Source organism: Cinclus cinclus, chromosome 13 (assembly GCF_963662255.1).
Source record: "Cinclus cinclus chromosome 13, bCinCin1.1, whole genome shotgun sequence".
Lineage (NCBI taxonomy): Eukaryota > Metazoa > Chordata > Aves > Passeriformes > Cinclidae > Cinclus > Cinclus cinclus.
The window spans coordinates 9733331-9746178 of NC_085058.1; the positions used below are offsets into that span (position 1 = coordinate 9733331).

Sequence of the window (12848 nt, forward strand, 5' to 3'; positions counted from 1 at the left end):
ACTTGGAAAATGAAGGGTAAGGGTAGTGGGGGTGAAGTAGAGCACTTCCCAGGTGTGCCTGGTTGCAGGGAGGGTGAGCTCCCAGGGACAGCAGCTCAGCAGCTGCAGGGAAAAGGGCAAGGTGTGCTTGTGCAGCGTGGGCTTGGAAGCAGTTGGAAAGAAGACAAAGCAGGGGAGCTTTCCCATTTCAAGGAGGCCACTAGCCAAATCCAGAAACGGGATAACTGAATTTATTTAAGGCTGTGGAGAACTTTGTGATTAAAATAATTCATTGGGAAGGCTGATGAAGGGCAAGCTGTTGCCTCCTGCCCTCAGTGTGAGAGGTGCTGGGAAGGCAGCCCAGAGCTGGCTGCTGCTGCTTTCCATCAGTCCAAGATGATGAGAAAACTGCTCAATGAGTTCTTGTTTGTTTGTTTATTTATTTATTTATTTATTGAACAGTTAAATTACATCTGTTTGAAAAGCAAATCCTGGGTTTGTAGAGTTGCCAGGTTTTATAATGGCTTCTAGCAGATGCTGCATGCCCTGGGCTGAGTTTCAAAGGTCTTTGCACTGAAGGAGTGCAGCTGAGCATGCACTGCCTTGTTTGCTGCCACACAACACTGCCCTTAGGCAAAGGTGAAGCTAAATATATTGCATTGACTAGTGTTAAACCTCCCAGCAGTGGTGGGTTTTACAGCTGCCTTTTATTTTAAGATAAGTGGAGAAGCAATTTTGGTCTTCTAAAAGAACTAAGTAACTGTAACAGTGGGAGCATCACAGAAAAGTGGAGCACAGCTGCCCGAAAAGTGGAGCACAGCTGCCCAAAAAATGAGCTTGGGACCTTCTATGGCAGGGGACTGGGAGGGCAGGTCTTGAGGAGAGCACAGGCTGGTGAGTCTGCAAGGAAAAACTAAATCCTTGTACCACATTTTGTGCTGAAAAGAGAAGAGTGTCCTGGAAAAAATGCAGCTATGTTTTGGTTTCAAGTTTACAGTCACTGGTAATTTTAGGAAACACTATTTATTTCAGCATTTATTGAAATCAGACATATTTAGTGAGTTGTGCAAAACCTTATTCATCTTTTACCATGGTTTTGTCTTTGTTGTGCTTTATTCTTCTGCCATCCATTCATCATCAGCTGTGCATCCTCTTTGCTGCCTTGGGATGTGCCAGTCCCCTGGAGACAAGGCTCCCTTCAGTCTGTTGGGGCTGGCCACCTGGGGCTGGGAAGGTCCTTCCTAAATTTCTTTCTGAGTTAATCAAGCTGCTTTCTGTGAAGCTCACAAAACATTCCATACTGCAGAGAACTCTTGGCTATGTATTGATACCTGATGAAATCTGCTGGGTTTCATAAGAAAGGGGTTCAAAATATTTTTCTGTGGATAAATATTACAAGACTGAATGAGCTGTTTGGAATATGTGGAGTATTAGATGTATTTTTCTATTATTTGATTCTGTGAGTCCTATAACAGTAGTAGTTCTAAGTTATTTGGGAACCTCAATAAAGCAGTTACAATGATATTTAACACTTTGACACTGATCTATTTTAAGTGCATTGTGTAAACTTCATTTATTTTGACTTTGTTACCAGTGCCTCACAGTGAGGGAAATAATCATTATTAAACAGGATTTTTTAGCCGTCTTTTCAAAGATCTGTGAATGTTCTGACTGTAGATACTGCAGATTATTTTGATTATATGCTATCACAGATATGCAGTGGGGATGCTGAGAGATTGATTGCAAAAATAGGATGTTACTTTGGTCAGAGTTTTGTTTATACTGTTGGAGACTCTAAATCATGTCAGCTGCATATGTGTATCCTTGAGAGGTTTGGAAATCTGCTTTAAGGTGTAAAATGTGAAACATAGCTTAAACTAAGTTTTTGTTGGTCCTTAGTTAATCCTATGTCTCTCAGAGAAGCTCAGCTGATGAAAGAACAGCAAGATTTCAAACCTTGCCAGCATTTCAGAATGACTCCTATCTGACCTTTCAGCAATGTCATTAGTTTTTAAGTTATTTTCTTGGGTTGGATTTCCTGCTGCCATAATTCAGCTGTAGGATGGCAAAGCATGAAGTTCCTTTTCTGTCTTTGATGGGTGTGATGCACGTTGATGTTAGTGGTACTTCTGTGTGTGTGTGTGCTGAGAGCAGGATCTCCAAATGTTCTCTGAGTCACATGTTCCTTCCCTGGGAGTTTATGTCAGGTACTTTGATCATTGAAAATTCACTTTTTGAAAATGTAATGCAATTTCAGGCTTACAAGTCTATCTTCCCACCACAGAACTGCAGTAGAAGAACAGTAGTGAGATAAAGAAGACCAAACTGTCACTGCTGGATTAAATAAAAACTATTTGTTGTGTATTTGCATTGAAGCAGTAGGGGATTTTAGTTTTTGAAGATCACAGGATCAGATCTTTAGCAACAGTCTGTGCTGTGTTGAGTTAAATAAAAATGAAGTAGCCATATGCAATGGGGTTGATGCCCTTACCCATGACCTAAATCTGTTATTCCAAAAGAAAAGAGTAAAGCAGTAGCAACTCCACCAGGAGAAGAGAAGAGAAGAGAAGAGAAGAGAAGAGAAGAGAAGAGAAGAGAAGAGAAGAGAAGAGAAGAGAAGAGAAGAGAAGAGAAGAGAAGAGAAGAGAAGAGAAGAGAAGAGAAGAGAAGAGAAGAGAAGAGAAGAGAAGAGAAGAGAAGAAGGGTGGGAGGTGAAGAAAAGCCAGGAGATTTAATTAATTAAGATTTTAGCACTGAGATAGTGGGGGGGGGGGGGGGGAGATGTCCTGGAGGTGGTGGCCTTCAAACCACCCTGACAAGAAACTTCTTTAAAAACATCAGCACCTTGGCACTGTCCTCAAGGTTAACAAACATAGACAATTTAGGATCAAAGGCAAAGTAAGTACTAATGCTCTTCTCATAAAATTGCCCTGTTATTTGCTTTCCTCATTCTATATTAAGGATATTGCACTCTGATCTTTTCTGCCAATCTCATCTGTGTTATCACATGGAGGGAATTCAACTTTGAAGTAACTCATCACAGGCAAGCATTTCAAAGTCCATAACAATCTTTTCAAATCAGCTGTTAATTATACAATTTTTCCAGTGAGACATGCTGGTAGCTTGGGTATGAATGGATTGATAGGAGTGTTGAAGTTGATGTCAATAATTTCTGTATTCCTTTTGTTGTCAGTAATTCTGTATTCATTTTGTTTGTTTCCCCAAGTTGATGTTTGTGTGGGAGGTGTGCTTATGTACATTTATTTAACATTATTTGCTGTGGAGTCATGAGTCTGAAAGCCAAGATCAAGCGATACATCCGATGCAGCAGTCACAGGAAGTAAAGAAAAGCACAAAAAATGTGCTTTGATGATTCAGTTGAATAGCTTTGGGCTTCTTTAATCCTCTCTGAAATGCTTATTGATAGAGAGGTTTTTAACTTTTAGTGTTCCTGCTTCAGAGAGAGCTTTTCAGTTGGTACAGAGGAAGACAGTAAACAAAGATATCTGTAAGGATTTTTTTGGTCTGTATGTCTTGATTATCCTGAAATGTTTGGACAGTTTGCTGTGGAAGTGATGACTTTGATGCAGTAAGCTGTTCTGGGTTTTGTGGGAAGCAGCTTAAGTGGGCGCAGTGATCTTGATTGAAAATAGTTTGAAAATTGTTTGAAAATTAACAACTCTGCCTTTAGTATTAGCAACTTCAGTGTTTCAGTTCTTGCACTGGTTTTTTATTTTTTTGCCTGAATTTTTCCATTGGACAACTGAAATTGTTAAAGGCTGCCCTGGATAATGGCAGCTGTCAATGGTTGGTCAGTGTTGTTGCAGCAGTCTGTACGATGTGGAGGTGCCCAGTGAGTCTTGCTCTTGCTTCCAATATATCTGACCTGGTGAGAGTAGGAGTTCCTCCACACTGAGCTCTTCTGAAACCATCTACTGTACGCTTTTATGAAATACAAAATTTGAAGTAGCCAATGCTGTTAAAAGCATTGCATTCAGATATATGCATATCCTAAACAAAGGGGTTTTTTCACCTCTTTAGAGCAAGGTGATGTTTTTAAAACCATTTGCTGGTTTCTTGTGTGTTGTCATTTCATTCATAATCTGCAAAACTCTTTTCTGTGTGTAAGGTATCTCAAGACAGTTTGCAGCACTCTGTCTTCCACAATGCTGAACCTTCTTTGAGCAGGAACTATCTTCAGGGTTAAATTTTGCAACATTTATTCGAAGTATAAGAAGCCCCTGTTGCTATGTAGGCTGCAATCTCAAGATTCCAGGTACTAGGTAAGACTAAATATTTTCAGTTTTGGCACTCTGACAGTGAATTTCCTCATAAACATATTGCCTGTCAACAAAATTTTGCAGATAAAGTCTCTTTAAAAATTACCAGTCTGTGCAGAAGTCTGGTTCAGCATTATTTTTTGTGCTAGAGAACACTTTAAATTTCCAGTTAGGTGTTCTGTAGTGTGTCCTCATTCTTGTATTTATCAAGAAATAGCTGTTACCCTCACGATTCCAAAAGTGTAGGCCTGAGAGAATTTATACAGAAGATTTCTGAACAGAATTCTCTGCTACTGCAAGCAATCTCAGCCTATCATTTCACATTTCACATTGTGAAGTGTCTGGGCCTGACATCTTAAAATGGCACTTTTAATGCAGTTTTGTCATTCCTTTATTCTTCTGCTATTCAGAAACAGCAGAAGCTGAATGTGACCCTGACTGATGCCTGAATGTAACGTGGTGTTTCCATGAGTGGTAAATTGCTCCCAGTCAAACTGTTTCAGTCTTACCTTTTCAAGATAATTTGGCTTAACACTGCATCACAGTGATGTAGTTCTGGGTGCTAGGATCTGATTGCTATCTGCCTTTGGGGGAAAGAGGACTCCTCCACCTTTCGTCTCCCAGATTGCTTTTCCTCATTTCTGTTTGCAAAAGCATAATTAAAATGTTCCCTCCATTCGGAAGTAATCTTAATTTTAAAATCATCTACTTGCATGTTTTGTGCAGAGAAGAAAACTGCAAGAAGATGAATTATTGCATAAAATGTGGCATATGGCTGCAAACTGTTGTCACACATAAAGCTGTTGCCCTGCTTACTTGTGTCATTGGCTGAAAGTTTTAATTATAGCTTTTGTTTTCTGACTGGCGAAATTTTAAGTATTCAAAATATCAGGTCAAAGGTCAGGGGCTAATGATGTAACTAAAAATAGCTCTAAAGGTGTAGTATATATCTGAGAAAGAACTTGGGTGGCATCACTTCTGTTTTCTGGCAATTTTTTTCCTTTGTTTTCGTCTTTTAAATTTTGTTTGAACACAGCTTAATTATGAAAATTTCATTTGACATAAACAGAGGCTATTCTTTAGACCACTGCTTATACCAAATCATAAAAAATAATTCTCTCTACGTTTCATACATCATCCAAGGGGCTTTGATGCTAATTTACTTGTTATTTTACTTTTAAATGTGGTGTTTTGTTTCTTTAAAGTTTTATGTCGCTAAAGAGCTTTCTGCTGAGCTGGCACAGCTGCCTGGCAGGACCACTCCACCCTCCTCCAGGACTGAATATCTGAGTGCCTGTGGCAGGATGTCCATGAGCCAAGCCTTCCCTGGGGCAGTGGCAGTGAGAGCTCATCCCCTGCTGCTGTTTGGGCTTGTGTTACACTGTCCTTTCTCCTTCAAATGCCCAGTGTGATCTCAGGCGTTTTGTTGCGTTCTCCTTTCTCTCAGCCAAAAAGCACAAAGAATAATATGCTAGAGGATGGCCACTACAGTGTGTTAAAGCAAAACAATGGATTAATGTAGTGGTGAAGACAAGAGCGGTCCTGAGCGTGGATGGAGCGCTGGCAAGAGGACACTGCTGCAGACAGAGGGACCCCTTTGTTTGTCATGATGGCCGTGGCTGCTGCAGACACAGAAAGTCACTGCAGAAGGGACAGCAGCAATGTTTCAGCTCACACAGAGCAAACCCTCTCTTCTCTAGACCGATGTGTGCAATGGTATGTGTGTGTGTGTGTGTGTGTGTGCTTGCACAGGAATATAATAATGGATCCATTATTCTTGGGCACATGGAGTGTGTGCTAAGGAAAAGAGTAGTCTTCATATCTTATGGCATGGGGGGAAAGAAACTGGCTAATTAGCAGCAGTATTCTTAAGGAGAAACTATTTCAAACTCACTTTTTCATTACTGTCTTGGTAAAAGTGGAACTCCTGAGAAGAGACTGACTGCAGAACCAGTGTGTCTTTTCCATGCTCCCACACGTGTCCTTCAGGAATGTGACGACTAGAATGAGACACCTTTATTTCCACATCCTTTCTTGGCAAAAGAGCTTGTTTTTTATTGACAGTTTTGTCAGAAGTCTGAATGAGTTTGCATTCCTTGGTTTTCTGAAAGCTTTTTGTACTTCGGGAACTAAAATATCTTCACCATCAGGGGATCCATTTCACAGACTTGAGCTTCCTCAGTCCTCATATATTTAATGATATTTACTACATGGAGCAGTTGGTGATATACAAATGAAGAGCTCATTATGTTGTTGCCTATCTCCTGTGTTAGGCAGTCCCTGAAATCAGACCAGAAGTTTTGTATTTTTGAATGGCATGGGGTTTTCTTCTTTCTATTTGAAAGAGCACAGGAGAGAAAAAGAGAGAATGGTGCCAATCCTATGAAGAAATGGTTGGTTTTGACTCACTGCAGGAACTGTCTGTGGGAGAGGAAAATTGTTTGCTACTGGTTGTCCCATTTAGGTGTGGATTTTAGGCATTTTCTTGGATTTCTCCTGCATCCTGCTGCTGCTCTCTTTGAGCAGGAGGATTCATGTAACTACAGCTTCATGAGCCACAGACTCTCTCCCACACACCTCTGTCTACCATGGGGGAATTTGGCAAGGGCAAATGGGGAAGAAATCAGAGTGTTCATTCTTCATTTTCCAGCTGGAGATCTTAATGGTTACTGCAAGCCATCCCAGACACACAGACCTCCCTCAAGACCTGCAGAGAGGCTTGATGGCCGCAGTCACATGGGGTCTCATCAGAGGCAGAGATGAGACTTGTGGCCAAGGCTGGCATCTCTGGCAGCTGGGTCTGTGTGACCTGGGTTGCCCAACCTGGGTTATCAGATGAGCAGTTCTGCTTTCCCACAGCTCTCACTGGGACTGACAGCTTGGTGTGCATGAATGTGGCAGCTGTGCTGCAGTTGTTCACACCTATTGCATGTGTTACATGGAAGTTGAGAACATAAAATTAGGTTGCTTCGATCTTCTTAACATTTTGCTATTAAATTGAAAGCACGACTCAGCCATTCCAAATAAATTCTTTTTTACCAAAATGTGGAAAATCTGCCTCAACTGGTACCTTAATTTGGTTAGACAAATACTGCCTTGGCTCTGCCAGGGATGGGTGACAGAACGAGAGGCTCCTTCAGCCTGTGGCTTTGAGCAGCATGAAGTGGGTGCTGGAGCTGTGCTCTTACCTGAGGGCTGGCATTGTTTTTGAAGATGAGGTAACACCTTGAGAATTGCAGCAGAGTCTGTAAATAGTTGTTACCCAGAGCCTGTGCCCACAGATGGTTACTAGGCCTAACTCAACAGCTGCTGTGGGGTCTTGTCCAGTTTATAGTGTCCTCATACCTGGTGGGACTGGAATTGCTTGGCTGGACAGAATAGGTCAGTTGACATGGATGATGTTTGTATCGATGAGCACACCAACCAGCCCTCCCTTGGAGAGGACAGGCAGCAGCAGTTCCATCAAAAACCACAGTACACCAGTGGAAGACCAAACTGGTTTGATGAGAGTGGTGTGGGAGATAGAGACGGTCACCATTCCTCTACCAGGTGGGAAGGGCACCCAAGGTGTGTGAGGTACCTCTGGGGTTATCACAAGCATTGACATCGTCCTGGGAGGGAGGAGGAGGAGGAGGGAGGGGCTCTCACCTCTGGGCCATGGTGCATTAGAGGGATGTGCACACAATCCTGTTTCCATTTGGGGCTGGTAATATGTTGGGATACCAATGGGCTTGGAAGCATGACACGTGACACCGATTTGAGACAAAATCACCAATTTCTGACTAAGGTGGACAGGCCAAACACAGAAAAGGAACATATTTCATTTATACATGTTTGATAAATAGCTTAATTATTTCATCAGCAGGGGTTTTTTATCATTCCAGAAACAGAATCCAGGTCTTCTGCCAGGCCTTTAGGCTACAGAAACCATAGATAGTTTTTCCATGCATATATCTTTGATTTCCCTGCACATTTCCTGATGCCATTGGCAGGCCCAGCAGACTGTCACTGTGCTGCCTGAACATGGAGGTGCCTGAAGTGTCGTTCACAGCTCCTGTGCTGTAAGGACAGCCTGGTCTGTGCCTTGGTTATGCTCTCTGTGTTCCAGCCCCAGCTCTGTAAAGCTTTGGGGGAAAGTTTTATTCTTCTTTTTGCTTCTTTTCATGTAAATGTATAAAATAGGATTAAGCTTATTCAATTCACAGGAATACTTCAAAATACCTTTTATTTTAACTTTGTATGCTTTGAAAATGTTAAAACTTTATAAAGCACATATGGTCTTGATTTTAAAAGTTTCAGGCTCTATTAATTTCTGTGTTATTTTGTAGCGTGTTGTTTACTCATGTGTTTGGGTTTGTGCACAGAGTTCACTTTGAGTTGAGAGAAAATCGTTTTAGGAGCAAATGGAAATTATTCTTTTTTACAAGAGAATATTTTTTTTCACAACAAAGGGACTGGCTTCACTCCAGAGATGCTGTCTGTGTCCTGAACAGCCACGCTTGAATTTTTTCAGATTCAGAACAATTCTGGGATAAGCTGGTGATTAGAGCAGAGGGACGAAAGGTTTCTGTGGCTGACTCTGCCGTTGATTTCTCCCTCTGTAAGATGGCATTCATGATCTTTACTAATGAACACTGATAATTTAGTGGAGCACCATACCACAGACTGTGGGTAGACGTAGCTGCAGAAGTACGTAGTGAATAGCAGTAACAGATCCTTTGCTGTAGCCAGGTTCTCCAAAGCAGCTCTGCTGGCTGCCTGGGCTGTCCCAGCAGCATCCCTCCTGCAGGAGCATCCTGCTGGCAGGCAGTCCAGCCTGTCAGGCAGCTCGGGAACTAACTGCCTTGTGTCTGCCACCTGCACTTACCTTATGCTCTGCTGCTAACATTTATGGTGGAGGGGCTGCTGCCAAGCTGGGGACGCAGAAAATAAATGTCCATGAGAGAAGGGCTGGGAAATATCATGTGTTTGTGTTTCAGAGATGAGCGAAATCAGTCCATCATTGTCAGTGGGGAATCTGGAGCTGGGAAGACTGTCTCTGCTAAGTATGCCATGAGGTACTTTGCCACGGTCAGTGGATCTGCCAGTGAAGCCAATGTTGAGGAGAAGGTCTTGGCCTCCAACCCCATCATGGAGGTAAGAGAGCTGCTGCACCAAACCCCACCCTCCAGCTGCAGTTATTACTGGGACAAACACAAACGTTCAATAGAGAGAGCAATCTATACTTCCTAAAACCATTTAAATATACAGTAAAATTCTGTGTTTAATCCATTTACAAGGAGTTGCTTTCGGTGTCATTTTGGTAACATTTATGAAAGACTGAGAGAAGATGGGAGGTAATGTTTCAATATTGTAAAGCAGTTTTTATGTGAATACTGCTTTAAGTCTCTTCAGCTCTGTGACTGGTAGTTCCCAGACCACTAGCCAAATGCAATTAGAGAAGACTTCTTTTGTGTGTATCCAAAGAGGATAAAACTGTTGGTCTTATCCACCAAATATGGGTAGATAATATAATATATAATATAATATCACACAGTGGGGGCCAGTAGATTGTGCTCTGAAAGGAAGTAAACAAAATGTTAAATTTTAGGAAATAAAATTAGAGAGACTGAGAAAGCAAAATTGCATTGGATGCACAGCTTCTTTCAGAAGTAAAAAACATTGGAAGACATCATTTTGCTAAAATTAGCTCAGACTCATGTTTCAGTTCTGGAAATTGTTGTAACCAACTGTAGTCAAAGCCATTGGCCTTGGAGGGCAGGTGTTGGCAATAGACCTCAAGAGGACATGTATAATTCTTACTGCTTCAGGGTCTCTGTCCTCGGGGAAGTTCAGGAGACATTAATTCTGATGTCACAGACAAGCAGAAAAGATTTCTTAGACTTACCTGAATTGTTTCTCATGTCTTTGCCTACATGTGTAGAAGTTGTGGCTAAAGTTAAGGAACTATGTTAAGAAATGATTCATCAGAGAGAAAGTCTTGGGGGAATTTCTGGAAGGAAGTAACTCTGTCCATAGGCGCACACACACTCATGCCTGTGAACAGCCTAAGAAAATGCTTTAGGACCACTGATGCCTTGGTAGATGTTGGGCACCTCTCTGCAGTAGTGTGAAAGATCATGAGTATAAATAGAGTGCTTGCAGTGAAATGTGAAATACAAAATGCTGCCATTGTTTTTTTTCTCAGGTATTTTAAAAAATGAACTGTGTTTTATTCCTCCTTTCCTCCTGGCATGAGGAGCTCATGATACTCAAACTATAGCTGCCCCATCACAGTTGTGTGTGTCTGTCACAAGGTAATTGTGCCTGGTTTGTGGTGCTGCGTGGTGTTTGGAAATCTCTTCTGTGGGATAAAACAAGCTGTGCTGTGCTGGGCAGTGACTCCTCCAAATGTCCAGCCATGGGAGGAAGCCAAGGATCTGAGCCTTGCCTGGAGCTGCAGATGCCCCAGGGGAGCCCTGGGGAGCAGTAGCAGGTGTGCAGGTGTGAGCTGAGTCCAGAGAGCTCCTTGCACTGCTGCAGTGGTTGCACATCCCATCCCATCCCATCCCATCCCATCCCATCCCATCCCATCCCATCCCATCCCATCCCATCCCATCCCATCCCATCCCATCCCATCCCATCCCATCCCATCCACGCTGACATCCCGTGTGTGGCTGCTGGGGCTGGGGTTGAGCCCCTGCCCTGCCCTGCCCTGCCCAGGCTGTGGTACCAGGGGTCCTCACCTGTGCCAGCTCTGGTGAGAGGCTCTGCAGGACAGCTCTGGGTCAAATGCAAACTCTGCAGGTTTCCCTGCACCACTTCTTTTGTTTGGTCTCAAAGCCCAAAGCAAATATCCTGCTCTCAGTCCTTGGGCCCCACCTCTCAGTCAGTGGCCATTAGCTCACCACTAATTATCTGAATAAATTTCCAAAAGCAAACTGAGGACTAAAAGAGCTTCCCATCCATGCCTTTTTACATTCACTAAAAATCAGTGGTGGTGCTTTATTTTTATATTCTAGGGATGATAATTTGGAGAACATGGGTGTGTCTAAATTTATATTTCAGTTGCTTTAAAGATTATTATAATTGGACACAATTTATCCTTTTAACTTCCAACACTTGAACTTTAAATTAGCTTTAGCATGAGTGTTGTAAAATTTGATGTCGAGACAGACTCTTATGATAGCATAATTAACATTTTGAATTCTTCAGTTGATAAATCAGTAGAAGCACATATTAACCCATATATTTTATGACGAAAAGGAGTACTTCATTTTAGAAACTGGAAGCTCCTCATTTGCTAAGCTGACTGTAGAATCTGAGGAGCAGAAGGTAATTTTATTTTTAAATTTCTATTTGGACTACCTAAATGTCAGTATTTTGTGAGCTACCATCACATTATCTTAGCCTACAAATACTCAGTAATGTCAAGAGGTAATTGTACATTTCTAGCAACTATTTAAGTGACTACTTTTGTAGTCAATGACTCTACAGTTTTCCTATTGCAAATGTAGAATTTGGTAAGTCTTAAAATACATCTTTACGTATGTAATTTCCTGCCCCTCATTCTGTAGCTATGCAAATAGTACAGCTTTGTATGTATTCAGGCAAGCAATCTGATAATCCCAAAGACTTTCTGTTTTTATCAGTAATACCTTTCAAAGGAATAATTAGTTTCTGGAATATTGTAGTATTATATTGCTACAACCACCAACAAAATATACATCAGTAGCAGTAATTTTCTTCTTTCAAAAAAACACAGGAGTGCAGTTAAGAGTACATTCAGTTTGAATGAATTTGATGTTTCTTAGAACTGCAGAGATGCAGTTTGTTCCTAGATCCTTTCCAGCAGCTGTCCATCTGATGCCCCCTTTGACATCTGCTCAGTTGGGAGTGCGTGCTGCTGCTGCTCTCATGGGGTTTCTGAAAGTCTAATCCCACTTTCCAGGCTGTACCAGCTGCTCTGACCCATTCACTGGCCTTCTGCTCACAGATTTGGGACACTCGGCAGTGCTGCCTGCTCTCATTTGTTTTTCTCAAGTTTATTTCAGTGCAGAGTTCCACTGAATGCTGTGTGGACTGGGAAAGTTGGACACAGATACAGTGGAGCACTTAGGGCTTAGTAATACACACACAGTGCCATGTGATGAGGGGCAGTGTGCTGCTTTTCAGTTATTCCAAATGGCATTGCTTTTGATACAGAGGAAACTTTAAGAACTTTTTAGAAAGTGAATTGATGTATGATGTCTGAAACATGGGCTGATTGAGAAGAGAAAATGCTTTTCTTTGAAGTTCAGCGTGTTGTGATTTGCATGCCTTGAATTCTGATGTATCCAGCTGGTACCTGTTGTGGGGTGAGCCCTAATGCTGATGAGGTAAGGCAGAACTGCACCATGTAGGATCCACAGTCATTATTTCCCCTGGACATCCCAGGACATGTAATACAGAGGAAATGCACAGAGTATTGTTTGTTTTGTGTGAAGTACTGGAATAATCTGAGAAAGTTCAGCATGATGCAGGGCAGCATCAAGGGCTTCTCAGTAACCAAGCTGCTGTGGAAGGGGTTCAGCTTCAGGCAGATGACACAAGTCTGTGCACGTTAATTTT

General features: G+C 42.0%; 1 protein-coding gene across 1 annotated transcript in view; it reads left to right on the forward strand.

Moving 5' to 3' along the window:
* Window positions 1-12848, forward strand: part of MYO5A (myosin VA) — a 99830-nt gene that overhangs the window by 35604 nt on the left and 51378 nt on the right. The window contains exon 5 of the mRNA XM_062501729.1: window positions 9239-9395. Within this exon, the coding sequence (XP_062357713.1) occupies window positions 9239-9395 (157 nt within the window). The remainder of the gene's footprint in view (window positions 1-9238; window positions 9396-12848) is intronic.